This window comes from Lontra canadensis, unplaced genomic scaffold (assembly GCF_010015895.1).
Source record: "Lontra canadensis isolate GAN:19392208 unplaced genomic scaffold, GSC_riverotter_1.0 scaffold29, whole genome shotgun sequence".
Classification (NCBI taxonomy): Eukaryota; Metazoa; Chordata; class Mammalia; order Carnivora; family Mustelidae; genus Lontra; species Lontra canadensis.
The window spans coordinates 67856-95808 of record NW_022631023.1 but is presented as its reverse complement, the minus strand read 5'-3'; the positions used below and the strand labels follow the sequence as shown (position 1 = coordinate 95808).

The 27953-nt window shown below is 46.1% G+C and overlaps 1 protein-coding gene across 1 annotated transcript in view; it reads left to right on the top strand.

Moving 5' to 3' along the window:
• The first annotated feature begins 3996 nt into the window (after window positions 1-3996).
• The window catches only part of PRMT2 (protein arginine methyltransferase 2), a 33279-nt gene continuing 9322 nt past the window's right edge, over window positions 3997-27953 (top strand). The window contains exons 1-6 of the mRNA XM_032865172.1: window positions 3997-4073; window positions 6590-6688; window positions 13247-13354; window positions 14239-14421; window positions 17290-17451; window positions 18383-18547. Of these exons, the coding sequence (XP_032721063.1) occupies window positions 6650-6688; window positions 13247-13354; window positions 14239-14421; window positions 17290-17451; window positions 18383-18547 (657 nt within the window). The 5' untranslated portion in view covers window positions 3997-4073; window positions 6590-6649. The remainder of the gene's footprint in view (window positions 4074-6589; window positions 6689-13246; window positions 13355-14238; window positions 14422-17289; window positions 17452-18382; window positions 18548-27953) is intronic.

The window sequence follows — 27953 nt, the reverse complement described above, 5'->3', positions numbered from 1 at the left end:
TAAATAAATAAAATCTATTTTAAAATCATGATTGGGTATTGGATTTTGCTAAATTCTTTAAAAAAATTTATTGAGTAACGGTATAGATTCTCTCCTTTATTCTGTTAAAATTGTGAATTATAGGGACACCTGGGATGCTTGGTCTTTGCGGGTCTGCCTTCCGCTCAGGTCATGATCTCAGGGTCCTGGGATCTAGCCCTGTGTTGGCCTCCCTGCTCAGCGGGAAGCCTGCTTCTCCCTCTCCTGCTCCCCTGCTTGCGCTTCCTCTCTCGCTGTGTCTCTCTCTGTCAAATAAATAAATAAAATCACAAAAAATTGTGAATTATATTGATTTTCTTTCTTTCTTCCTTTCATTCTTTTTCTTTCTTTCATATTTTATTTATTTATTTGACAGAGAGAGATCACAAATAGGCAGAGAGGCAGGCAGAGAGAGACAGAAGCAGGCTCCCCGCTGAGCAGGGAGCCCGATGCGGGGCTCGATCCCAGGACCCTGAGACCTGAGCTGAAGGCAGAGGCTTAACCCACTGAGCCCCCCAGGTGCCCTGAAGTATATTGATTTGCAAGTGTTAGTCCAATTTTGCATTACTAGGATAAACTTCAGTTGACCTTAGTAATATTACCTTGTCTATTTATTATTGGGTTGATTTACTAATATTTTGTTAAGGGTTTTTGCATCCATTTTCATGAAGGATATTTGTAATTTTCTTTACTTGTATTTGTCAGGTGCTTGTATCAGAGTTCATAAAACAAATTTGATAAAACAAATTGGGTGCCCATTCCCTACTTTCTTAATAGTTTGTTTAATACTGGTATTATTTCTTCCTTACACATTTGATAGAATTCACCAATGAAACAATTTGGGTTTGACATTTTCTTTGTGGGAAGATTTTTTGATAACGCATTTAATTCATTATATTTTTTCTTTTCTTTTGTATCACTTTTGGTAAGTAATGCCTTTAAAGGAGTTTGTCCATTTCATACAAATTATCAAATGTGTTGGCATAAAGTTGGTCATGTCTTCTATTTAACTTTTTGTAATTTTTTTTTTTTCCATAATCCCTACCCCCAATGTGGGACTTGAATTCACAGGCTTGAACTCACAACCCCAAGACTAAGAGTCCCACGCTTGTCTGACTGAGCCAGCCAGAAACCCCTATTTATCTTTTTAACGTTGGTGTGATCTGGTAAGACGACCCCCTTTGCGTTTCTATTATTGATAGTTTTTTTTACATTTTTTTCTCTTGATAATTCTTGCTAAAAATTTATCAATTCTATTAATTTTTTTGAAGAACCAACTTCTGTCTTTGTTAACTTTTTGTTGTTTTCTAGTTCACTGGCTTAATATTTAACTTAACATTTGTTTAGTTAATATTTCTTTTTTTTTTTAGTTTGGTTTTAATTTGCTTTTATTTTTAATTTTAGCTTCTTAAATTGGAAGTTTCAATCACTGCTTTTGAATTTTTCTCCCGTTCTAACATAAGCATTGAAAACATCAGTTTCTTTCAAAGCTCTGCTTTATCCACATCCCCCAAATTTTAATGTTTTCTAGTCCATTTGGGTTGTAATAAATGGCATGGCTTACAACCAATACACATTTATTTTTTACAGTTCCAGAGGCTGGGAAGGCCAAGATCATGCAAATTCGTATCTGGTGAGGGTTTCTTAGGTCATAGAAGGTCATTTTTTTTTTTTTTGCTGTGTCCTTACATGGTGGAAGGGGTAAGGTGTCTGTGGGGTATCTTTATGAGGGCACTAATTCCATTCACAAGGGTTCTGCTCTAATGATCGAGTCTCCTCCCAAAGGCCCCACTTCTGACCACCACCCTCTTAGGGGTTAAGATTTCAGTGTAAGAATTTTGAGGGGACATGGACTTCAGACTATAGGAGTACATTTTCATTAGCTTCCCATTTTTAAAAACTCTCTGGTTTCTTCCTTTGACCCATGGGTTATTTAGATGTATGCGGTTTCATTTCCAAATATTGGGGGCTTTTCTAGATTTATTTTCTAATTTTATTTATGATCAGAGAACATACGCTTTAAGATTTCAACCTTTGCAATTTATTGTGACTTATATCATGATCCAGCATATGGTCTGTCTTGGTTAGCATTCTGTAATCATAATATGTGTTCTGCACCTGTTTATGATGGGTAATTAGATGATTGGTGTGACAGTGTTGTTTAGATCTCTATCCTTGTGTACGTTTGTCCTGTTTCGTCAGCTACTAAAAGATGACATTTGATGTTACTGGTTGCTTTTGCACTTGGAATTTTTAGTCTGCACTTTGTTAACTGCTACTGTATTGGCCCTTCATCTAGAGACCAGGATACTCACTCATCAATTACAGTACTTTATTTGTAGACTATTTTGGATTATCTGCAAACACAATCACACTATCTGTGAATAATGAATTTTACTTTTTGAGTCTTTACCTTGTCTTTCTTTTACCTTCTTGCATCGGGGTAAGACCACTGTACACAGCTGAATGGAAGTTATGGAGGACACCCTCCTCTTCTTCCTGAATCCAGGTGAAAGCACTCACTCTTTTGCTTTTATTTGTTTTTAACAGATGTCTGATTAAGGTATTCCTTTCTTTTTTATTTCTAGTTTTGTGAGTTTAGTGTGTTGAATTTTATGAAATTTTCTTTTCTGCACCATGTAGATGCTCACATGGTTTTTGTCCTATCATCTGAACTGTGGAAATATTTTTAAATTTTAAACCACCTTTCGTTCCTCGAGTAAACCGCACTTGGTCACGATGTGTAATCATTTTCTCTCCCACTGGATTGTCTGTGCAGAGTCATGCTGGCCTCCTAGCACCGGCTACAAGTATGACACTTTTCTTTCTTTTCTGGAAGAATCTGTGTCACACCGGTATCGTTTTCTTCTTGGAAGGTCGGGAGCATTTACTAGCCAAGCCATCTGGGCCTGGAGTATCCTTTGTCAGGTTCTAAATTATAGAATCAATCCCCTTAACAAATATGGAGGCATGCGGCTTTCCCAAATACTCTTTTGGGAAGAATTTGTCGTGTTTTTCTAGAAATTTTTCCAATTTATGTGATTCGTGAGAATTTTGACATGGTTTCGTATTGTCAGTTTATTTCGTTTAAAAATTTGCGCAACCTGTGTTGGTCCCTTTCTCTCTCGCGTTGAGGATCCGTCCTCCCGCTCCTGTCCCCCCAGGTCAGACGCACAGAAGCGCCCGCAGCCCCGCGCGCCCGCGGAACCCCGCCGCCTCCCGGCCTCACGCACCTTCTCCGGAGCAGCCTCCAGCCCCGCACCCCGAGACTGAGACCCGAGCGGAGATGCAGTCCCGAGCTTCCCTCCCGCCGGCCAGGCGCCCTCCCCTCGGCCCGGCCGGCCCCACCCCCGCACCCCCCCGCAGGCGGGTAGGCACGACCTTGACTCCCCGACGACAGGGCGGGCCCCTCGCCGACCCCGAGGCCGCCACACACTCGGGGCCCTGAGGTCCCCCAACCTCCGTTTCAGTCTCAGACTCGCCCCCGGTGACGTAGCTTCACCGTCCGTCCGTCCGTCCGGTGAGGGGACGCGGCGGATCCCCCCCGCGCATACCGGATTACTGCGGGAAAGCAGCCGAAACAGGGTCCCGCTCCAAAACCTGCCTCTTCCTCCACTCACAGTGGGTCTGTGCTCCCCAGGCCAGCACCGGTCCCGAGCCCCCCTCACCTCCCCACCCCCCAGGTCAGGCCCAGGACCCCTGGGGACCCCACCTCCCGCCCATCACAACACACTGGTAGGCGTTCTGCGAGCGCCGCGGCGGGAAGCGGAACTCGAAAGTGCGCCTGCGCGGGGCCGTCGTCCCCGCCCGGAGCCTCCTCCCAAACCGGACTGAGCGGTCGCGCCTGCGTGCGGCGGAAGGCGGTGGCTCCATTCTCCCGAGGGACGGGTACGGACTGCGCAGGCGTGGGGAGCAGAGCCCAGGGAGGGGCTCCGTCAGCGGCCGGCCTGCGCGCATTGCGCCTGCGCGAGCCGAGGGCGGCGGCTGGGGCTGCTGGCAGGCGCCGTCCGCCCCTCCGCTGTGGACGCAGAGCTCGGCTGAGAGAGGCGGCTGAGGTAGGTTTCCCGTGGGCAGCTCGGGCGGCTGGACCGCACCGAGGCAGGACGTGCCCAGCGAGTCCTTTCCGGGCGCGTGCGTCAGCGGGTCGACCGAAGCCGCAGCCCCCTCGAAGACCCCCAACCTTCCCGGCTGTGTGCGGGGCGCTCCCGCGGCTGACCGCAGGCTGGGCAACCGCAGGGCCACGCCCCTTCCTCCGAGCCACGCCCACCGCCCGGCTCCCCCCCCCCTTTCCCCGGGCCACGCCCTGCGGCGCCGCGCCCCTTTCCCCAGCCGCGCCTCCCCGAGCCGCGCCCACCTGCCTTCCGGCGGCGCGGGCCCGGGAGCCGCGTCCCGCTGGTCCTCCCCGCGCGGGGTGCTCCCGCGCCGAACCCCCGCCCCCCTCGCCGCCTCTCCCCACCGCACCCACTGCCGCTGGCCACTAGTCCCTGGCATCCCAGGGCCTCTGCCCCCACCGCCCGCTCGGCTGACCTGGCCCTGCCCGGTCCCCCAGGCCCTGCGGGGTCAGCGGGTCCAGCAGCCCCGCCCCGGCGGCCGTCCCTCCCGGGCCCCAGCCAGGCTTCGCCGGGGAGGAGGGCGCTCGTGCCGCGAGAAAACCAGCGCTGCGGGGTGTCGGACCGGCGCCGGCGGGTGCGCCGGAGCGCGGAGCCACGGTCCGGACAAGGGCGTGCGGCCGCGCTGCGGCGGGGCCCCAGGCAGCGCTCGCTTCCGCGGTTAGGGTTAGGGAAGAGGCGAACCCGCAAGACCTGCCCCTCGCGTAGCGCCCCTCGCTGGCCTCGCAGCTCCGGTCCGAGCGGGGGCCCGCCCGCCCGGTGTTGCGCGGACGGACGTCGCGGAGGACGTCCCGAGTCTCGGCCGGCGACGCGCGCGAGTTAGACCCAGACTTGTCGTGTGGGGAGAAGCGTTCGTGCGGGGGCCCCGCGGTCGCTGCGAGACAGGAGGACGGGCAGCGAGGAGGGAGACCCTCTGCGAGGTGTGCGTCGTGGCTCCTGTTAGTGCAAGCACTTGGAGGTCCCCGTGGATGACCTTGAAAATAAAACAGCCGGTTTTTTACCAGCAAAACGGGTTTATTCGGAAATGACAGGAATTGCAGTTTCACACGTGCAGAACTAAAGGCAGGTCTGGCTAAGGTAGGAGAGGAGGGTGGGAGGAGCTGCTTTGAGGGAAATCCGTTGGAGGAAAGTGAGTGTGGGGTGGTGACAGCCTGCTGCTGGCCGGGCTGTGACAGCGCCACAGTCTCCTGTTGGTCGGGTGGTGACACTGTAACAGTCTCCCATTGGCTGGGCTCTGACACTGTGACAACCTCCCACTGGCCAGGCATTGACACTGTGACAGTCTCCTGTTGGCGGGGCGGTGACACTGTAACAGTCTCCCATTGGCTGGGCTCTGACACTGTGACAGCCACTGGCCAGGCATTGACACTGTGACAGTCTCCTGTTGCCCAGGCGGTGTAACAGTATTCCATTGGCTGGGCTCTGACACCGTGACAGTCTCCCATTGGCCAGGCATTGACACCGTGATAGCCTCCTGTTGGCCGGGCAGTGACACTGTAACAGTCTCCCATTGGCTGGGCTCTGACACTGTGACAGCCTCCCACTGGCCAAGCGTTGACACTGTGACAGTCTCCTGTTGGCCAGGCGGTGACACTGTAACAGTCTCCCATTGGCTGGGCTCTGACACCATGACAGTCTCCCATTGGCCAGGCATTGACACCGTGACAGCCTCCCACTGTCCAGGCTGTGACACTGTGATGGTCTGCTGGCTGAGCTGTGACAATCTCTCACTGGCTGGGCTGTGACACTGTGACAGTCTCCCATTGGCTGGGCTGTGACATTGCGACAGTCTCCCATTGGCCGGACTCTGACAGCTCCCACTGGCTGGGCTGTATCACTGTGACAGTATCCTATTGGCTGGGCTGTGACACTGTGCCAGTCTCCCATTGGCCGGGCTCTGACAGCTCCCACTGGCTGGGCTGTGTCACTGTGACAGTCTCCCATTGGCTGGGCTGTGTCACTGTGACAGTCTCCCGTTGGCTGGGCTGTTGCCTGGGTAGGAGATCTTCCTCCTGCTGTGGTGGTTAAAATGAGTGCTCTCCTGTTGGTCTAGGAGTGTGTGGGGTTAGAACTCCCTGTGCTGGTCCTAACTCCATCTCAAATGAGGGTTCCTTTATTTTCACAGTAGGGAGTTTTAATTGAGGTTCTAGAAAAGATTTGACATTGATTTGTTGTTTTAAATCAACCCAGTAATCTAAAGAAAGCTCACAGTGTTCATTCAGTAGGTAAGATCAGCACCTTTGCAGACTAGTGAAGAAAGCATACTCTTAGAAGTTCATAAATTTTAAATGCTTCCCGTTTCTGTAAAGAATTATGTTTAAAAATTTTAATCTCTATTTCATTCTTTCGACACTGTTTTGCTTCCGTTTGGTATAGGACCTTTACTGCGGTCTTTACCAGAACCTTAGAAGTGAAGCAGATATAACGAAGTGTTCTCTTATTGTCTCTCTTTTTAAAAGTAGAAATGGAGGGGAAAATGGAGTATTAAACGTGGCAGCGATGCGGCAGACCCTAGGAGAACCATGGCCACATCCGGTGACTGCCTCCAAGGTGAACTGCAGGTAATGTCGGTTCTGGTGTGTAAGGACCACGGATACTGCAGAGAGCACGGCTCAGCCACTAGCCGGGGGCCACGTGGTTGGAAGAGATGCAGTCTTTGTCAGGGTTACATGTGACATTCTGAATTGTGCCGTGTGCCTCTCGCCGCGACTGTACCTTTGGTACCTGTGCTGTGAAGCACGCACACTGTTCTAGTTGTTTGGTAAGGTCCCAGGCATAATATCTTAAAAGCAGGCTGGACACTTTAGAATGATTTATTTATTCATATCTTTTTCTGCCTGGGACGTATGTCTAGTTTCATTTAAGCTATTAGTTAAAAAAAAAATTACCCTAAATTTCAAGGAATGTTGAATATATAAAATTACAAACCAGATGAATACTCTAACAAATAATGCTTTTTAAAAAATCAAATATTTTCATAGCCATGATGTCCGTTTTGACATTTTTTTCTCTATCCTTCCAGTGGTTGGTATAATTTCATTTTGGTTTTTATATATAGGAATTTGATCATAGTTGTGTCATTTCATTAATTTGTTTCTTTTTTTTAAAGATTTTATTTATGTATTTGACAGAGAGACAGACAGCAAGACAGGGAACACAAGCAGGGGGAGTGGGAGAGGAAGAAGCAGGCTCCCCACGGAGCAGGAACTACCCCGCCCCCCCCCACGGGACTTTGCCGCTTCCAGTCGGTGACAGGAGAAGAATTAGGCACAAACAGGTCAGCTACAGGAGATTGGGAGCAGGGGACAACAGTCGAAAAGACGGCTGCTCCAAGCCACTCCACAGTCTCACTTTTATTAGATAGAAACAAAAGCCAACAGAAGGACCGATGAAGGTCAAACGTGAGTTAGTCACATGTCTTGTGGACAAACAAGACGGAGGATCAAGTTTGCAGTTAACCAAGCACATTCAAAGGACTCATCTAACTAACAAGGGGCGCGTCTGGGAAGAGAAAAGAGCGATAATGGAAAAGGGAAGCAGGCGGGTTTCGTTCCACCCTGAGCCGACCGGGCGTTCCCGGCCGCCCCGCTTCACGGTCCTATATATCGTCCTTCTCCCCAAAGACCTGTTGCCAGTGTGTTTTTCCTAAGGCATATCTAAACGTGCTTGTTACCTAGTAACATCCTCCAGGGGTTATAGTTTAAGTAACACATTGTCCCGAGGGGCAGTAGCAGGACTTGATCCCAGGGTCCTGAGCTGAAGGCAGACGCTTAAGGACTGAGCCACCCAGGCACCCCTCATTAATCTGTTTCTGAAAATTAATCATAAAACTTAAATTCTGTGGATGCACTCTTGTTCTTTTGAGAGATTTAGAAAATATTAGAACATTTACAAAATAATATTGTAAACATCACGTTCATAGCGCAGAGAAGTGACAACTTGTTAACATTTTGTTGTGAATGTCTGTGTAGACTTAGATGTACGTAATCTGAAGGAAAGGTAGGTAAAGCTTGTTCCCTAACCCCAGCCCCATTCCTCTTCCTCTGTTTCCTCAGGCAAATACTCCTGTGAATTATGAATTGATCTTTGTGCTTCTGCACCACTTTTTATGCTTTTGTACCTAATATAGGCATCTTTGAACAGTACGTGATGCTGTTTGTGCACTTTTTTAGAATTTGTCTGAGTGGAGTCATGCTCTGTGTCACCTGCAACTTGCCTTTTCCCAATGTTACTTTGGGGGTTTGCCCTTGATGTGTGTGTAGAGCTAATTTAGCCCTATGAGACGCTTCTGTAGTGTGCCCCTGTGTGACCCTCACATGCCGCGGTGTCCCCCACCCCATGTAACTGTCATGTCCCTCAAAGTGCCCCCACGTGTGACCATCACGTTCGTGGATCGAACCCCCCCCATGTGACTGTCGCGTTCTGTGGATTACACCCCTCCCCCGCCATGTGACTGTCGCGTTCTGTAGATCTGTGTGACACGTTCTGTGGAACGTGTGACTGTCATGTTGTGTGAATCGCCCCCCATGTGACTGTCATGCTCCCCCGCCCTGTGACTGCCACATTCTGTGGATCACCTCCCCCCCCGCCCGTGTGATTGTCACGTTCTGTGGATCCCTTCCCCCCCGTGTGAGTGTCACGTTCGGTGAATCGCCCCCTGTGTGACTGTCACCCTTGTGTGCAGGTCTGTGGCAGTCTTACTAGTGTACGGTTAGGGTTAGGTTTAGGGTTAGGGTTAGAGTTTTAACAGTTTTATCTTTTCAAAGAACTGGTTTTGTCTTTGACTTTCTCTTTGTTCATCTGCTTTCTTTTTTATTGATTTCTGCTTTTATCTTTATTTGTTTCATCCTTTGGGTTTAATTTTCTCTTTTTGTAGCATCTTGCGATGGAAATTTGCAACACTGACTTGAACCTTTCTTCTCTAGTACATGTGTTTAAAGCTGTGACTTTTCCTCTGACCCTCAGTTTTCTTGCCTCACACACTTAACTATGTTGTATTTTTATTTTTGATCAGTTAAAATACTTTATAATATGTCGCAGTGGAAATCAGTTTCTGGGCTATTCAGAAGTGTGCTATTTCTGGAGATTTAGGGATTTTTATTTATCTCTTTGTTATTTAATTTTGGTTTGCTTATGTTTGGTCAGAAAATATACTCTGTAAAATTTCAGTCTTTGGAAATTTATTTAGGCCTGCTTTGTGGCGTAGTCAGGTGGGCTGTTGTGGTGAACGCCCCACACGTGTCCACAAAGAATCTGTTTTCTGCAGTTGGTGGTTTTCTGTAAATGTCATTAAGGTCAAATGTGTTACTAGTATTGTTCAAACATTTGTGTCCTTTCTGCTTTATTGCCCATTTGTTGTGTAGTTACTGAGCAGGATGAGCTTCAGAAATTCCCGCTATGGCTGTGCCTGGTTGCTTGTGAGTTAAGTGTCTGACTCATGGTTTTGGCTCTGGTCATGATCTCAGGGTCGTGGGGTCAAGGCCCCCCCCCCCCAGACTCTGTTTCTCTCCCTCTGCGTCTCCCCGCACTTGCTCAGACACCTGCTCTCTCTGTCTCTAAAAGAAGTAAATAAATTTTTAAAGAAATTTCCACTATGATTGTGGGGTTGTCTTTTTTTTTTTTTTTAACTTCCTTTTGAATCTGTCACTATTTGCTTCACGTATTTTGAATCTGTTACTTGACACATACATTCAGGATAGTTTTTACTTTCTAAACTAATTTAGTTTAAACTAAACTAATTTATGAAATCTTTTTTTTTACCTAGTACCTTTTTTTTGTCTTCTGTCTCTTTTGTCTTATATTAATACGGGTGTACCAGCTTTCATGGTACACATACACCTATATGTTGAATCAAAGACCTTATATTTAAAATGTTTCTCTTGTACAGAGCCTGTGGAAATGTCCTTTTCTTCCCTGTCGGTAATCTCTGCTCTTTAATTGGAGTGTTTAGTCCATTAACATTGAACATGGTGACTGATGTGGTTGAGTTGGCCATCTTGCTGTTTTCCCTTTCTTCTTGGTACCTTTCTCCAGTGTTACCTCTGTTTGGATTAATGAAATACTGCTAATAATGCCACATTGTCTCCTCTGTTGGCTTTTCACCTGTATCTTTTACTAACATTTTAGTGGTTACCAAGAAACTGTGATGCGCATCTTTAACCCACTCCAGTGCTGTTTGTGTCCGACTGCTTCACAGCGTAAGATGCCTCCACATTAGCTCTACTTACTCACCCCCAGTTTTGCACAGTTTGTGCTCTTGTAACATCTGTCATAAACCCCACAATAAATAATTAGTGTCTCCTTATACTATTAAAATTCTTTCTTACGGAGTATAAGAAATAGTCTTGTTTCCCCACATATTTGCTTTTTCTGGCGTCTCTACACCTGTTGCTCTGGCAAAAATTAAAGACCACGATAGCACGCGTTGCTGTGAATAGTCACTGGAGGGTGCTGTCCACTTCGCTGGAGAAGTGTGGGCGCCGCACCCTGTATGGAAGAGTCTCGCAAATGCGTGAATGAAAAGCTTATGGTCCAGCCCCGGTCATCTGTCTCCTAGAAATAAAATGTCACACGAGGGTAAATGTGTATGAATGTTGTGGCCGCACTGTGGTAGAGAACTGGACACCAGGAGAACGTCCATTAGTCAAGGATGACTGAGGAATCAGGAAGAATTCCTACTGCAGAATATTATACAGTTGTTGAAATTTATAAGTTACGGTTCTAAGAATTGGGAACTTTCTCACAAGGTATTATGTTAGTAAAAAAGGCAAAATAAAAAAAGTGTTTGTCACATCCTTCTCAAAAAACTGTCAAAAGAACAACTGTGTGTGTGTGTGTGTGTGTGTGTGCGCATGTAAACACACAGCATCTTTTTTTTTTTAAATTTTTTAAAATTTTTTTTTATTTTTTATGAATATAAACATATAATATATTTTTATCCCCAGGGGTACAGGTCTGTGAATCGCCAGGTTTACACACTTCACAGCACTCACCATAGCACATACCCTCCCCAATGTCCATAACCCCACCCCCCTTCTCTCAACCCCCCTCCCCCCAGCAACCCTCAGTTTGTTTTGGGAGATTAAGAGTCACTTATGGTTTGTGTCCCTCCCAATCCCATCTTGTTTCATTTATTCTTCTCCTACCCCCTTAACCCCCCATGTTGCACATCTCCACTTCCTCATATCAGGGAGATCGTATGATAGTTGTCTTTCTCCGGTTGACTTACTTCACTAAGCATAATACCCTCTAGTTCCATCCACATCATCACAAATGGCAAGATTTCATTTCTTTGATGGCTGCATAGTATTCCATTAACACATGGCATCTTAATCTGCCATTTCCCATTCAGAAATTCGTCCTAAGAAAATTGTCATGACAGACAAAATGATATTTGTTTAAGAAAGTTCGTCTTAGGGGCCTAGGTGGCTCAGTGGGTTAAGCCTCTGCCTTCGGCTCAGGTCACGATCTCAGGGTCCTGGGATTGAGCCCCGCATCGGGCTCTCTGCTCAGCAGGGAGCCTGCTTCCTCCTCCCTCTCTGCCTGCCTCTCTGCCTACTTGTGATCTCTCTGTCAAATAAGTAAATAAAAATCTTAAAAAAAAAAAAGTTCATCCTAACATAATTTGTAATAGTATAAACTGGAAATAGTTTAAGGGTACCAAACTAGGAAATCGGTTAAATAAGTTATGATAATTCACAGAATATTACCAAAAGTTAGGAAGTGGTATTTAGAAATAATTTAACAAGGAGGAAAAATGTTAAGAATATAATAAGTGAGTGTTACACGCAACTAATGAATCATTGGATGCTACATCGAAAACTAATAATGTACTATATGTTGGCAAATTGAACTTAATAAAAAAAGAATTTAGTAAGTGGGACACATACCACAAGGCAGAATTTCCTGATCCCAGTAAACACCCTGTATGCACATGCTGTGTGTACGCTTAAAAAGAGGCCTGGGGGTGCCTCGGTGGCTCAGTTGAATGTCCGACTCTTGGTTTCGGCTCAGGCCATGATCTCAGGGTCATGAGATCGAGCCCTGTGTCAGGCTTGTGCTCAGCAGGGAATTGGCTTGAAATTCTCTCTCTCCCTCTCCGGCCCCTCTCCCCCACAGGAGTGCTCTTTCTCACTCTCCAAAAAATACAGCCCGAGGGATGCCTGGGTGACTCAGTTAAGTGTTTGCCTTTGGCTCAGGTCATGATTCCAGCTTCCTGGGACAGAGTCCTGTGTTGGGCTCCTTGCTCAGTGGGGGGTCTGCTTCCCCTCTGCCTGCTCTCCCGCCCCTCTTCCTGCTTGTACTCTCTCTCTCTGACAGTAAATAAAGAAAATCTTGGGAAAAAAAAGGCTGAAAAAAATATATGTTAACTTGTTAAGCATCATTATTTCTGACCAGTGGGTGAGATTACAGATGGTTTTAATTTTCCTCTGTGTACACATGTGCCTCACACATTTTCCAAAGAACATGAATTACGTGTGTGTTTAGGAAACTTCGTTAAAAATGTGTATATTGGGACGGAGTTGCCGCATTGAACTGGAACACGGGCTTAGAGGTTCTGCCGCCTCCAGTGGACGTCTTCCAGACAAGCCTCTTCTGACAGAAAGTAGAGACTGGGCAGTGTGTGTTCTCAGGCTCCCCTTTTGGGTCCTGAGCAGTCTGTATGAGCAGCCTTGTGGTCCAAGTCAGGCCACGAGGGTCGGGCCTGGTCACTGGCACCTTCCAGAAGCCTGCCCAGTTCTGTCCTCCAGTCTGACGAGGTCCTGAGAGCATGAGGCCCAGAAACAGGCCTTCTTTCTCTCGGGGTGAGTCGCAGCTTTCAGAAGGAGTTGCTGGTGATCAGCATCCGTCACCAAGTAGACACTAAAAGTGCATCTTTCTTACTTATTTGATGTTCTTCTTAGGATGCAGGTAATTTTGTCCTAGAGACAAAAAGGAGAGGTGGAGTGAGGGTGAGATCCCTCGATCCTGCTGGTGAAGATGACCCAGATTGTGGGTTAAACCTGGTCACGTGGATCGTCATTTGGAACCTTCCTGATAACCAAAGGCTACAGGTTATTGGGCCGGACACAGAGAGGAGCCCCGTAGTCATCCCGTCTTCTTCCCTTGGCTTTGAGCAGGAGGGAGAAGGTCGTGTGGAGTGTGGTGACCAGGAGCAGCTCCAGGAGGGTGCGCAGCCCGAAGAGTTCGTGGCCATTGCAGACTATTCTGCCCCTGACCGGACGCAGGTAGCCCCACACACCGGTTACACGCAGGGGCCTCGCGCCTTGGGTCCAGGCTTTATGGATTTGGCTCAATGGCGTGCTAGATGACAGAATTAGATAAGAATTTTGAAGAAGTCGTACCGAAGTTAAGAAGTGTTCACATGTTTAGAGCCACATGAGACCTGTGAGTGACCCTTCTCCTCCTAGCCTAACAGATTCCGATGCCAAGCCTTCGGTGAAAGATATCTGGGTGAGGGATGGGGGAAGGAAGCACCTGTTGCAGTTTCTTTTTAGAAACCTTGATTTAGAACCTATTCTAGTTAATGAAAATTAAGGCTGTAAAATAAAAATACTGACTTGAGGATGGTGGCTCAGATGGTGAAGCATCCACCTCTTGATTTCAGCTCGGGTCATGATCTCAGGGTTGTGAGGTCAAGTTCAGCATTGGGCTCCATGCTCAGTGCTCAGCGGGGAGTCTGCTGTAGGTCCTCTCTCCTACTCCCTTTGGCCTTCCTCCCACTCCCCCCCCCTCAAATAAATAAATCTTTAAAAAAGATACTGATATACTGAGTGTAGCTTTTTCTACTCCAGTAAGTGAATCAGCTGCCACATAGCTGAGTTACAGCGAAGAGGCGATCGAGAAATTGTCTTAAGTTGTTCAAAAATGTTTAATCTTTCCTTTAAAAAATATCAGTTAAGCTGTGCTTTCTTTCATGTAGGTGTTCCACAAAAGTCTCTAAATGTTGGTATCATTTTCAGAAATTGTGAGTTTGTGTAATTACCCATTGAGTCTTTTTTGAAATAGCTGATTTGGGCCCCAATGATGGGGGACTTATCACTGAGCCACTACTGAAATACCAACTACAGGTTTTTCTTGAATTTTGACTTCTTTGTATGTTTTTTTCCAGCTCAGCTTTTTGAGAGGAGAAAAAATTCTCATCCTGAGGCAGACAACTGCTGATTGGTGGTGGGGCGAGCGTGCAGGCTGCTGTGGGTACATACCTGCAAACCACCTCGGGAAGCACCTGGAGGATTGTGACCCTGAGGACACATGGCAGGATGAGGAGTACTTCGGCAGCTATGGAACGCTGGTACGGCTGGGGCCACGGAGGCGGCGGTTTCCTGCCTCAGCTTTCCAGTTAGCTTCAGCTGGGCTGCTCCTCTTTGTGGCTTAGCGCAGGGTTTGCAGACATTTTCTTTGGCTCAGCAGGCCGTGTGGCTCCTCGGCTCTGCTGTCGGGGTGCGTGAGTGGCCGTAAGACCATGAGGAAATGAGCATGGCATGTTCTTTGGATTTTTAAAAAACCAATTAAAAAATGTGAAAGCCATTCTTAGCTGGCAGACCCTAAGGAAGCAGATGGTGGGCTGGAGTGGCCCATGGTGGTTTAGAGATGTTATCTGAGCAATGAGATGATGAACTTTTCTCAGCATTTAAAAAATAGTAACACATTTTATTTTAAAAATAAAATACAAAAATGTTACACAAGCCAACAATAATACCTCTAAATAAATGGCTTACTCGTTTTTTGGAGTTTTTTCCCAGTTAGGATAGAGACCCATAACTGTATGGTCCAGACAGCCCCTGTTTATATCTTAAAGCTAGACAAAAACTGATGCGTGCAGAATAAACATCGCAGACAGAACGTTGGGTGAAAGGAGCAAGACATCTAAGAATAACTCTAGATTCAGTTACATAAAGTTAAAAAGCAGCGTTCAAAGATGTTTATGAAGGGAAGTGACCAGGGAGCTGGCTCCTCTGGGAGTCAGGATGGTGGTTCCTGTTGCCAGGGCGTCTGTGGTGGTGGCAGCCTTAAAAAATAACTGTCATCCAGCAAAGCGGGCTCATTCGAGGAGCGGAGGGACTGCAGTGCAGGCCAAGCGCCCCGTGGGGCACTGCAGGCCAGTCTGGAGAACCAAGGCCAGGAGGCTTTTCATAAGGAAAGGGGAGTGGGCGGGGCTGTGTGGAACCAAAGCCCTTTGGAGGGCGGTGGCGGCTTTTCATTGGCTGAGTGTGGCAGTTTCTCATTGGCTGGACTGTTGCTAGGCCAGGAGAAAATCTTCCTCCTGCGGAGGTAGTAAAGTAGGCTTCTTCCTTTGGAGTCTGCCGCGGTGGAGGGGTAGTGCTGAGCCGGCCCAGCCCTTGCGGCGTCCCTCTCCGCGCTCAGTGCGGTTTGCTTTCCTGGCTTTCCTGGCTGCAGGGCTGGGCTGGGAAGGTGTGGGGTGCGGGCAGCGTTGTGCTGTTGCTTGCACGAGTGTTTGCTGTGTAACTATATCGACAAGCTGTGAGGCACTTTCTCATGTACTTTTTTGGTAGGTATGTCCCATTTCGTGGTTAAACATGTTACAATAAATGAAAACCCCTTGATGTATGTGTACGATTAGAGTTTTCCAACTTTTTTCCTGAAAGATTTTACTTATTTATTTATTTGTCTGGAAGAGAGAGAGCGCACAAGCAGGGGGAGCAGCGGGCAGAGGAAGAAGCAGACTCCCTGCTGAGCAGGGAGCCTGATGTGGGACTCGATCCCAGGACCCTGGGGTCATGATCCGAGCTGAAGGCAGATGCCTAACTGAGCCACTCAGGTGTCCATAGAGCTTTCAGACTATTAAGAGTGTTTTATTGATTTTAAAAGGACCCTCTTGGTGGTTTGCTTGTTTAAAAGCTTTGCCCTATGACAAGCAGTGCTGTAATGGGTTTTCTCTTATAGAAATCTTGCTAAACTTCTGCTAGAATTTCTCTTGGGTAAATTTGTAGGGTGTATGTGTTTTTTCACTTTGGCGGGTCTTGCCAATTTGCCCTCCGGAAAGATTGGCAACTGTACGCCACCAGTGTACATGAATGCTCGTTTCACAACCACACATTGCTAAAGTAAATACAGATCTCTCATCTTATGGTATTTCTTGATTGTGATTTCCATTTTTAAAGTCAGATAGGTCATCTTCTATATTTTGTTGGCCTTTTCTATTTCTTCTTTTTTTGGTAAACTTTCATATAATTTGCTCATTTTTCTTTTTATTTTTGTCAACTTATACGTACACCTTAGCATCCTAGTTCTGACTTTCTGTCAAGGTGGACTACTCAGGTGGGATGGCTGAGTCCTGATTGTGTCCTCTCTGACCCTCAGTCTTTTGTTTCTCAGCGCTGAGTGTCTTTGTGAAGAGCCACGATGGGCTCGTGAAGGCCCTGTGCAGACTTCCTATCTGTGCTGACGAGGTCTGGGTAGCTTCAGTGTCTGCCTCACAGCCGTACTGTGTGTATGGTGGGTGTTCTGCAGCTTGAGACCTGAGAAGTGGGGTGTGGGGGCCAGTGTTGTGGGTGCAGCCTTTCTGGGCTCTGACTTCCACCCGTGGCTTCATGAACCATTTGGAGGAGCCTTTCTCTTTTTCTCTGGGGATTGGCATGATTCCCATGGGGTGTTACGTTGTCTTGGGTTTCATGTGTTTTCCTCCCTCTGGACATGGCTGGAAACCTTGAGCTCACCCCTGTGGGGTCATCAGCTCCCTCCAGAGCTGTAGTTTCATGAGGGGCCAGTGTGCCGCCTCTGGCATCTCTCTTGGTGGATACTTGGCCAAGTGGTACCTGATGGGGAATTTGGTGGTTCCTCCTGTCTCCAGTGGGAACAGTGGTCAGGAGGGCAGTGTCTGCTCCACTTCCTGAGTGGTCCACCCGCCTGTGTGCTCATCTGGCTCTTGGGGAGGTACAGGGTGAAGCCGTAGGTAGCATCACACTGAACTGGAAGGATTCCAGAAAATTCCATTTCATTTCTTCACTGTTGTGTTTTTATATGCCAGCATATTTAGGTCTTTGGATTTTGTGTTTTTTTTTCTTTGTTGCTCATATTTTTAGGCATGGTGTGGTGGGGCCAAGGGGATTATTAGCTCAGTCTCTGATCTTCCTTCTTAAACCAGAGCTCAGCATAGTTCATATTACAGGCAGTGATTCCTAATGTGTATTTCCTCTAGAAACTTCACTTGGAAATGTTGGCAGACCAGCCACGGACAACTAAATACCACAATGTTATCCTGCAAAATAAAGAATCTCTGAAAGATAAAGTGATTCTGGACGTCGGCTGCGGAACAGGGATCATCAGCCTCTTTTGTGCCCACTACGCGCAGCCTAAAGCCGTGAGTAAGAAACAGCTCTCCTTCAGCAGCTTCGAGCTGAGCCTGGGGACGTGTCATCCGCATGCAAAGGCATCATGTTGGTGAAATGGGCAATGTGTTCTTGAGGGCTGAGCCTGTCGGCGGTCGTGACCTCGGCCTGCTGAGTCACCAGCAGCACGGAGTAGAGTAGGGCAGAGCAGAAAATACCGGAGTTGCGTGTGGTCGGATGTTTTCTGTAACATGCTTATCAGCTAGAGGAACACGTGTCGTGTGCCGGGACTGGGCCACTTGTGTAGGTCACTGTCCATGTGTTACCCCTGCACCGAGCGAGGACCGCCTGGCAGGGACAGGACAGAACGCCCTCCGTGACGCATGCTGGGGTCCTTTCTCTTCTTCCCTGCAAAGCATGTGTGAGGCTCCGGAGTTGAAGCCTCTGAAATGCCCCTGACACAGTTGGGTGAAATTCTGGTTTACGAGGGAAACTGCAGGACAGTGATCACTGGAGTTCAGATGCTATCAGAACCAAGACGTAACACTCCGGACCTTCCAGTGACAACCTGAGCTTGAAGCGGTCTCAGCCACTGGTACCCTTAAAGTCCGATCGTTCTCAGGCCGCTGTGGGAAACTCTGGGGTATGTGGCTGTGTGTATGGGAGCTGAGCCACCGGGTCTGACCCAGAGGGCCTCCGCGACGGTGTGCATGCAGACTCCTCTGTCCACCGGCTGTCCCCCATCTGTTTTAGGCAGACGGTGGAGTTAAGATGGGAGGTGGCTCCCTTGTCAGGGCTCCGTGTGTTGGAGGTCTGCCCCTGCTATCCAGCACGCTCCCTTCCTTCTGTCGCTGTTTTCTTTGAGGCTGCCTCTGGCTTGGCTGGAGCCGGGGGCCCAGGGAGAGTGGATGCCAGGCTGCTCTGTGGGTGGGACTCTTGCTGATGCCTTTCTGTGACATGCAGGTGTACGCGGTGGAGGCCAGTGAGATGGCCCAGCACACAGGGCAGCTGGTCATGCAGAATGGCTTTGCCGACATCATCACTGTGTTCCAGCAGAAGGTGGAGGATGTGGTGCTGCCGGAGAAGGTGGACGTGCTGGTGTCCGAGTGGATGGGGACCTGCCTGCTGGTAAGGGGCACTGGGCCACGTGGGATGGCCGCTGGGCCACGTGGGATGGCCGCTGGGCCACGTGGGATGGCCGCTGGGCCACGTGGGATGGCCGTGGATTGTGCCAGGGAAGTGCAGATTCCAGGGAGGGGTGTGGACTGTGTCTGGAGGGGCTGGTGTGAGCAGAACATCTTGGGGAGAGCCGTGGCTGTCGTGCTGAATGAAACCACCTGGTGCTTGTCCGGGTGCTGTCTTCTGTTTTGTGCCGGACGGCCATGAGCCACAACACCCTGCCGTCCGTGATGTGGGCGGACCTTGAAGGCATTATGCTAAGTGAAGTAAGTCAGACAGAGACACATCATATGGTCTCATTTATATGTGGAATCTAAAACCAGCAACACAAAACTCACCCACCAGCCTCCTAGAAAAAGAGATCAAATTTGTGGTTAGTGGAGGGAGGGAGGGTGAGGGGAGAAAGAATTGTTGGAGGGCTGTGGTTGAAAGGTACAGACTTTCAGGTACCACGCAGGTAAGCACCGGGGCCGTCACATACAGTGTGGCAACCCCAGTGACGCTGCTGGGTGATGCATGGGGCAGTCTTACCAGAGGACCATCGACCCTCGAACAACGTGGGTTTGAACCATGTGGGCTCTCTTATACATGGGATTTTTTTTTTGATAAATATAGGACAGTGCTTTATGATTTTAACATTTTCTTTTCTCTAGCTTACTTTGTCAGAACGCAGTACACAATACAAATTACGTAAAATGCCTGTGACTGTTGATGTTCCTGTTAAGGCTTCAGGTCAGCATAGCCTATTAGTAATCAAGTTTTCGGGGAGTCAAAGGTTCTGTGTGGATTTTTGACTACGTGGGGTGTCAGTGTTAATCCCTGCTTGTCCCAAGGTCAGCCATAGATCTAAGGGTTGTTGTTTTTTTTTTTTAAACTTTTATTATATTTTTTAAAGATTTTATTTATTTATTTGACAGACGGAGATCACAAGTAGGCAGAGAGACAGGCAGAGAGAGGGGGAAGCAGGCCTCCTGCTGAGCAGAGAGCCCGATACGGGGGCTCGATCCCAGGAGATCTAAGAGTTTTTATCACAAGGCGAAGTTTTTCTATCTTTTCAATGTGTCCGTAGGAGGTGATAGATAACCCTATTGTGGTAATCGTTTAACAATATATGTAAACCAAATCACCAGGCTGTACACCTTCAACTTGTAATAATTTTAGGAATTAAAAAAAAAAGCACAAAAAAGCATGTACAGCATGAGTCCAGTTTTGTTTTTAAAAATCATACATACTGGCGCCCTCGGTTAAGTGTCTGACTCGGTTTGGGCTCGTGTTGTGATCTCAGGGTTGCGAGACTGAGCCCTGCACTGGTCTCCCTGCTGAGCGTGGAGTCTGCCCGAGACTCTCTCCCTCTCTGCCCCTGTGTCCTGTGCATTCAGGCTCTCTGTCTCTCCAGTGCATAAATTAAAAAGAAAATCATACGTAGCAATGACCTTGCTTTAGTTCCCGGTAAGATGGAGTAAAGCACACCCCACCCTGTCTCTCCCACGTAATGCAGCTTTCGATCCAAGACAGGGCTCAGGGGAACGCTGTTGGAGGACTTTGAAAGGCGTATAGGAGCAGGAAGGTTGGGAAGGAAGACCAGGGTTTGAAGTACACTGAGCTGGTCTTTAGTTCATTGTTATTCTTCCTCTGGCTCTCTCCCCCCATACACAGCTTCAGAAATTTAGATGAAAACATCCATTCTGAAAACTGCAACCTTCCACACTAACACACAATGAAGTAGATAACCTGAATAATGAAATAACTAGTAAGATATTGAACTTAGAGTTGAAAACCTTCTGAAGAGAAATCTGTAGGCCTAAATTATTTCACTGGTGAAATGTATGAAGACATTCTAGGAAAGAAAAACACCAGATCTGAACAATGTCTTTCAGAAAATGGAAGAGGACAGACTTCCCAGCTCACTTGGTGAGACGTGCATGACCTGAATACCAAACCCTAACCAAAAACCAAACCCAGTAACTCCTGTTCGTAAATACAGAAGTCCTCAGGAGTACTAGCAAGTGTATCCCTGCAGTACACAAAAGGAATAACATTCTAACAGAGAAGAGGTTATCTTTGGAATTGAAGGCTGGTTCAGTATTTAAAGATGAATCTGTGTGGGATGCCTGGGTAGTGGCTCAGTCGTTGGGCATCTGGCTTCGGCTCGGGTCATGATCCTAGGGTCCCGGGATGGGGCTCCCTGCCCAGCGGGAGGCCTGCTTCTCTCTCTCCCACTCCCCTGCTTGTGTCCCCTCTCTCGCTGTCTCTCTCTCTCTGTCATATTAAAAGAAAAAATCTGTGTAATCTATATTAACTTATTAACAGTTTACAAGATAAAACATGACTATCAATTCATGTACAAAGCATTTGGCAACATTCAAAATATTTTTAAAATTTCTGCTGAGATTTCTTCTTTGATCCCGTATTGTTTTTTTTTAGAAATACTTTTTCATTTCTCCAGTGTTGTTTGATTATCCAGCTATCTTTCTGTTCTTGATTTCTAGTTTAACTCTGTTAAACTGTGGTCTGAGAGCAGACATTGTATGATTTCTCTTCTTTTACATTTGTGAAGATGTGTTTTATGACCCAGAACGTGTGTCTCTTGGAGAGCGCTCTTTGGGGACCCAGGAAGGAGAGAACATGTCTCTTGGAGATGTTCCATGGGTGCCTGGGAAGCAGATGTCTCTGGAGAGCGCTCTGTGAGAGCCTGGGAAGGACAGAACGTGTCTCAGGAAGAGTGCTCCGTGGGTGCCCGGAAAGGACAAAGTGTGTCTCTTGGAGAGCGCTCCGTGGAGGCCGGGAAGGAGGCATATTCTGCCCTTGGATGAAGCGGTTTGTGGAGGTGCAGCACATCCCGGAGTAGATGGTGCTGCTGAGTTCACCGTGTCCTTGCAGACCTTCTGCCTGTTGGATCCGTTCTCCTCTGGGACAGGGCCGCCCGCTGCTTCTCTCTCCTTGCAGCTCTCTGTGTTTTCCCTCACACATGGTGCTGTTGTTAGGGTGTATAAGGTCTTGTTGGAGAGCTGACCCCTTCATCCTTATGTTATGCCCCTTTTTATGTCTGATAACTTCCTTCCTCTGAAGTCTGCTCTGTCTGAAATTAACAAGTTACTCCTGCTTTTTTTGGATCAGTGTTAGCATCGTATGTCTGTCTCCGTCCATTTACTTTAAATTTCTGTGTATCAGTATATCTATTTATTCATTTTATTATTAACCTTTTAAAAATACTTCAGTAATCTGTACACCCCATGTGGGGCTCGAACTCATGACCCTGAGATCTAGAGTTGCACACCCTTCTGACTGAGCCAGGCAGGTGCCCCGTCAGTGTATTTGGAGTTTCTTAGAGACAGCACCTAGTTCGGTCTTAGTTTTTTTTTTTTTTTTAAATTTTTAATTTTTTATTGTTTTATAAACACATAATGTATTTTTATCCCCGGGGGTACAGGTCTGTGAATCGCAAGGTTTATACACTTCACAGCACTCACCAGAGCACATACCTTCCCCAATGTCCTCGGTCTTCGTTTTTAAACCACTCTGATAATCTCTTTTAATTGGTATATTTAGACCATCGGCATTCAAAGTGATTGTTAATATAGTCGATTAATTTATACACCATATTGTTACTGTGTTCTGTTTGTTGTTCTTTGTTCCTGTTTTTTTGTTACACTCTTTTTTTCTTTTTATGTTTTTTTAAGCAAATAAATAAAGGGAATAATGAGCATAAATTAAGGGTGAGTTAATTTAATTCCCAGAAGCATGTTGGTTTCGAACCTGACATGAACATGCTTTGATAATGTAAGCAAGATTCATATTTTCATAAATTCATGTTATATTCACTTTGTAGACCATTTCCAGCTTTTGAAAAATATTTCTCAGTTGTAATCTCTCTTGAAGCTCACTTTTTTTTTTATTTTTAATTTTTAAAATTTCTTTTCAGTGTACCAGAATTCATTGTTTATGCACCACACCCAGTGCTCCATGCAGTAAGTGCCCTCCTTAATACCCACCACCAGGCTCACCCAAGCCCACAACCCCCTCCCCTCCAAAACCCTCAGATTGCTTCTCAGTCCACAGTCTCTCATGGTTCACCTCCCCCTCCAATTTCCTTCAACTCCCTTCTCTCTATCTCCCCGTGTCCTCTGTGTTATTCCTTATGCTCCACAAGTAAGTGAAACCATATGATAATTGACTCTTTCTGCTTGACTTATTTCACTCAGCATAATCTCCTCCAGTCCTGTCCATGTTGCTACAAAAGTTGGGTATTCGTTCTTTCTGATGGAGGCATCATACTCCATAGCATATATGGACCACATCTTCCTTATCCATTCGTCCGTTGAAGGGCATCTTGGTTCTTTCCACAGTTTGACGACCGTGGCCATTGCTGCTATAAACATTGGGGTGCATATGGCCCTTCTTTTCACTCCATCTGTATCTTTGGGGTAAATACCCAGCAGTACAATTGCAGGGTCATAGGGAAGCTCTATCTTTAATTTCTTAAGGAATCTCCACACTGTTCTCCAAAGTGGCTGCACCAACTTGCATTCCCACCAACAGTGGAAGAGGGTTCCCCTTTGTCCACATCCTCTCCAACACATGTCGTTTCCTGTCTTGCTAATTTTGGCCATTCTAACTGGTCCAAGGTGGTATCTCTGTGTGGTTTTGATTTGAATCTCCCTGATGGCTAATGATGATGAACATTTTTTCATGTGTCTCTTAGCCATTTGTATGTCTTCATTGGAGAAGTGTCTGTTCATGTTTTCTGCCCATTTTTTGACATGATCATCTGTTTTGTGTGTGTTGAGTTTGAGGTGTTCTTTATAGATCCTGGATATCAGCCTTTTGTCTGTACTGTCATTTGCAAATATCTTCTCCCATTCCGTGGGTTGCCTCTTTGTTTTGTTGACTATTTCCTTTGCTGTGCGGAAGCTTTTAATTTTGATGAAGTCCCCAAAATTCATTTTCCCTTTTGTTTCCTTTCCCTTTGGAGACATGTCTTGAAAGAAGTTGCTGTGGAGGATGTGAAGAGGTTACTGCCTATGTTCTCCTCTAGGATTCTGATGGATTCCTGTCTCACGTTGAGGTCTTTTATCCATTTTGAGTTTATCTTTGTGTACGGTGTAAGAGAATGGCCGAGTTTCATTCTTCTACAGGTAGCTGTCCAATTTTCCCAGCACCATTTACTGAAGAGACTGTCTTTTTTCCACTGTATATTTTTTTCCTGCTTTGTCGAAGATTACTTGACCATGGAGTTGAGGGTCCATATCTGGGCTCTCTACTCTGTTCCACTGGTCTATGTGTCTGTTTTTTACCAGTACCATGCTGTCCTGGTGATCACAGCTTTGTAGTAAAGCTTGAAATCCGGCAATGTGATGCTGCCAGTTTTGTTTTTCTTTTTCAACATTTCCTTAGCGATTCAGGGTCTCTTCTGATTCCATACAAATTTTTGGTTTATTTGCTCCAGCTCTTTGAAGAATACCGGTGGAATTTTGATTGGAATGGCATTAAAAGTATAGATTGCTCTAGGCAGTATAGATATTTTAACAATGTTTATTCTTCCGATCCAAGAGCATGGAATGGTCTTCCATCTTTTTGTGTCTTCTTCAATTTCTTTCATGAGTGTTCTGTAGTTCCTCGAGTACAGATCCCTTTACCTCTTTGGTTAGGTTTATTCCCAGGTATCTTACGTTTCTTGGTGCTATAGTAAATGGAATCAATTCTCTAATTTCCCTTTGAAGCTCACTTCTTTTTCTGTAATCTGTTTATCTGTTGTCTTGTCTTCTCTTGCATTGAGGTATACTTAGGAAATCGTAAGTTAGCAAAGTATGCAGTTTGATGATTTGGTGTTTGTGTACATTACCGACAGCTTCCCCGTTGCCCCACTGCCCCACTGAGTTAACACATCTGTCACCTCCCCGTGACAGTGTTGTCATCTGTAGTCACCAGGGTATATAATAGATACTCAGACCTTACTCATTTTATAATTGATAGTTTTTTGCCAGTGTCTCCTTATTTTCCTCACCCCTGAGCTCCTGGTTACTTTCTGTTTCTATGGGTTCAGTTACTTTTTTTTTTTTTAGAATTTCACGTGTAAGTGATAGGAGGCAGTGTCGGTCTGTCTCTGTGTGGCTCACTTCAGTAGCTGAAGGCCCTCTAGCATCATCCGTGTTCCTGCAGACGGTAGGCTTTCCTTTGTCCCAGGGCTGAGGGGTTCCCCGCCGTGTTTATCTGTGTCTAGAGTGTGTATCACGTGGTCTCAGGTATGTATCTCCCACGTTTTCTTTGATCCGTTCGTCTGTCAGTGCACACCCAGACTGTTGTCCTGTCTTGGTTGTTGTGAACACAGGAGCACAGACACCTCTCTGAGATAGTGGTTTTGTTTCCTCTGGATATAACCTGGAAGTGGGATTGCTGGGTCTTGTGGTGTTTCTAGTTTTGATTTCCTGAGGGTTCTCCTCACTGGTTCCCACAGTGGCTGCGCCGGTTTATGTTCCCACCAGCGGTGTGAGAGCCTGCCCTTTTCTGCATATTCTTGCCAGCATCTGCTATATGTTGTATTATTTTAAAGATTTATTTATTTATTTTAGAGCGAGGGAGAGAGAGCACAGGGGGGAGAGGCAGAGGGAGAGAGAGAGATGCAGACTCCCCGCTGAGCACGGAGCCTGACATGGGACTTGAGCCCACGACCCTGACATCATGACCTGAACCGAAACCAGGAGTCCGGTGCTCAGCCGACTGCACCACCTGGTCGTTGCACCTGTTGTCTTTTTGATAATTGATCTAAGGGGTATGATGTCACACCTCAGTGTGGCTTTGATTTGCATTCCCTGATGCTGAGTGACACTGAGCACCTTTTCATGTGTCCGTTGCCCTTTGTATGACCGGAAAACAAGTCCCTTTGTCCAATTAAAATAGTTTTTTTTCTGTTGAGTTGTATGAGTTCCTTGTATGTTTTGGGTTTTCACCCCTTATTGGGTGAAACTTTATCTTTTTGTTGTTGATGATTTCCTTTGCTGTGCAGAAGCTTTTCAGTTTGATGTAGCCCCACTTGTTTATTTTTGCTTTTGTTGTCTTTGCTTTTAGTGTCTAATCCAAAAAATGACTGGCATGGTCAGTGTCAAGGAGCTTATTCCCTGTGTCTGCTTCTAAGAATTTTTTGGTTTTAGATTTTATAATCAAGTCTCTAATCCATTTGGAGTCGATTTTCGTGTGTGTTGTAAGACATGGTCCTGTTCACTCTTGGGCGTGCAGCAATCCGGTTTTCCCAGCACCGTCTCGAAGACTTTCTCCTCTCCACATTGTCTGTTCTCGGCTTCTTTGTTGAAAATTAATTGACCACATATGCATAGGGTAATTTCTGGACTCTCTGTTCTATCCCGTTGACTTACGTGTCTGTTTTATGGCAGTACCATATTGTTTTGATTATGATCGCTTTATAATACAGTTTGAACCCCGGAAATGTGATGTCTCCGTCTTCGGTCTTCTTTCTCAAGATCGCACTGTTCAGTTAGAGTCTTTGGACTGCTTTTCCTATTTCTGGGAGAAATGCCATTAGGATTTTGATAGAGATTGAATTGAATCTGTAGATTGAGAAGTGTGGACATAGAAACAATTCTGATTCTTCCTGTCCATGAGCAGGGGATGTCTTTCTGTTTGTTTATGTCTTCTTTAATTTCTTTCTTCATTGTCTTTTTTACTCTCCTTGGTTAAATTTATTTCGAGGTATTTTTAAATTATTCTTACTATTTTAAAAGATTTTATTTATTCATTTGACAGAGATCACAAGTAGGCAGAGAGGCAGGCAGAGAGAGAGGGAAGCAGGCCCCCCGCTGAGCAGAGAGCCCGATGCTCAGGACTCAGAGCCCGATCCCAGGACCCTGGGATCATGACTTGAGCCGACGGCAGATGCTTTAACCCATTGAGCCACCCAGGCACCCCAAGGTATTTTATTATTTTTAATGGAACTGTAAATGGGATTATTTTCTTAATTTCTCTTTCTCATAGTTTATTGTTAGTGTATAGAAGCACAACTGATTTTTGCATATTAATGTCATATTCTTCAGCTTTATTGAATTTGTTATTCTAACGGTTTTTTTGGTGGAGTCTTTAGGATTTTCTATATATAATACGTCATCTGCAAATAGAGACAGTTTTACTTCTTCCCTTCTGCTTTGGATGCTTATTAAATTTCTTTTTCTTGCCTGATTGCTGTGGCTAGGACTTTCAGTACTATGTTGAATGAAAGTGGTGAGAGAGGACATGCCTGTCTTTCACGTGATCTTACAGGAAAGCTTTCTGCTTTTCACTGTCGAGTATGGTGTTAGCTCTAGGCTTGACATATGTGGCTTTTATTATGTTGTGGGATATTCTCCTAATTTGTAGATTTTTGGGTTTTGATCATGGAATATAGTTGAATTTTATTAAATGCTTTTTCTGCACGTATTGAAATGACTGTATGATTTTTATCCTTCATTTTGTTGATGTGGTATATCACATCTACTGATTTGCTGTATGTTGAACTATGTTTGCATCCCAGAAGTAAATCCCACTTGATCGAGAGTTAGGATCCTTTTAATGTACTGCTGGATTTAATGTACTGTGGCTGATTTTTGTTTGAGGGTTTTTATACACTAACAGTGTACAGTAGCTTTTGCAGTAGCCCCCAGATGTGAAGTACTTAGAAAGGCAACAAGACATGTACAAGTTTTATAGGCCAAAAACTGTAAGATGCTGATGAAAGAGATCATAGAAAACCCAAATAAATGGAGAGATACAGTGTTCATGGACTGGAAGACAAACTGGTAATGATGTTCATACACTGGTCTGTACAGAACACAGTTCCGTAGACAGAACACAGTTCCAGTCAGGGTCGGAGCAGGGTTGTTTGGTCTGTGTAGACAAGCTCTTTGTAAACTTTATTTGGAAAGTACAGAAACTAGAATAGTTGATACAGTTTTTTTTATTTTAATTTTTAAATTTTTAAATAAACATATAATGTATTTTTATCCCCAGGGGTACAGGTCTGTGACTCACCAGGTTTACACATTTCACAGCGCTCATCATAGCACATACCCTCCCCAATGTCCATATCCCCACCACCCTCTCCTGTCCCCACTCCCCCTAACAACCCTCAGTCTGTTTTTTGAGATAGAGTCTTTTATGGTTTGTCTCCCTCCCGATCCCATCTTCTTTCATTTTTTTCTTTTCTTACCCCCCAAACCCCCCATGTTGCATCCCCACTTCCTCATATCAGGGAGATCATATGATAGTTGTCTTTCTCCGATTGACTTATTTTGCTCAGCATAATACCCTCTAGTTCCATTCATGTCATCGCAAATGGCAAGATTTCATTTCTTTTGATGGCTGCATAGTA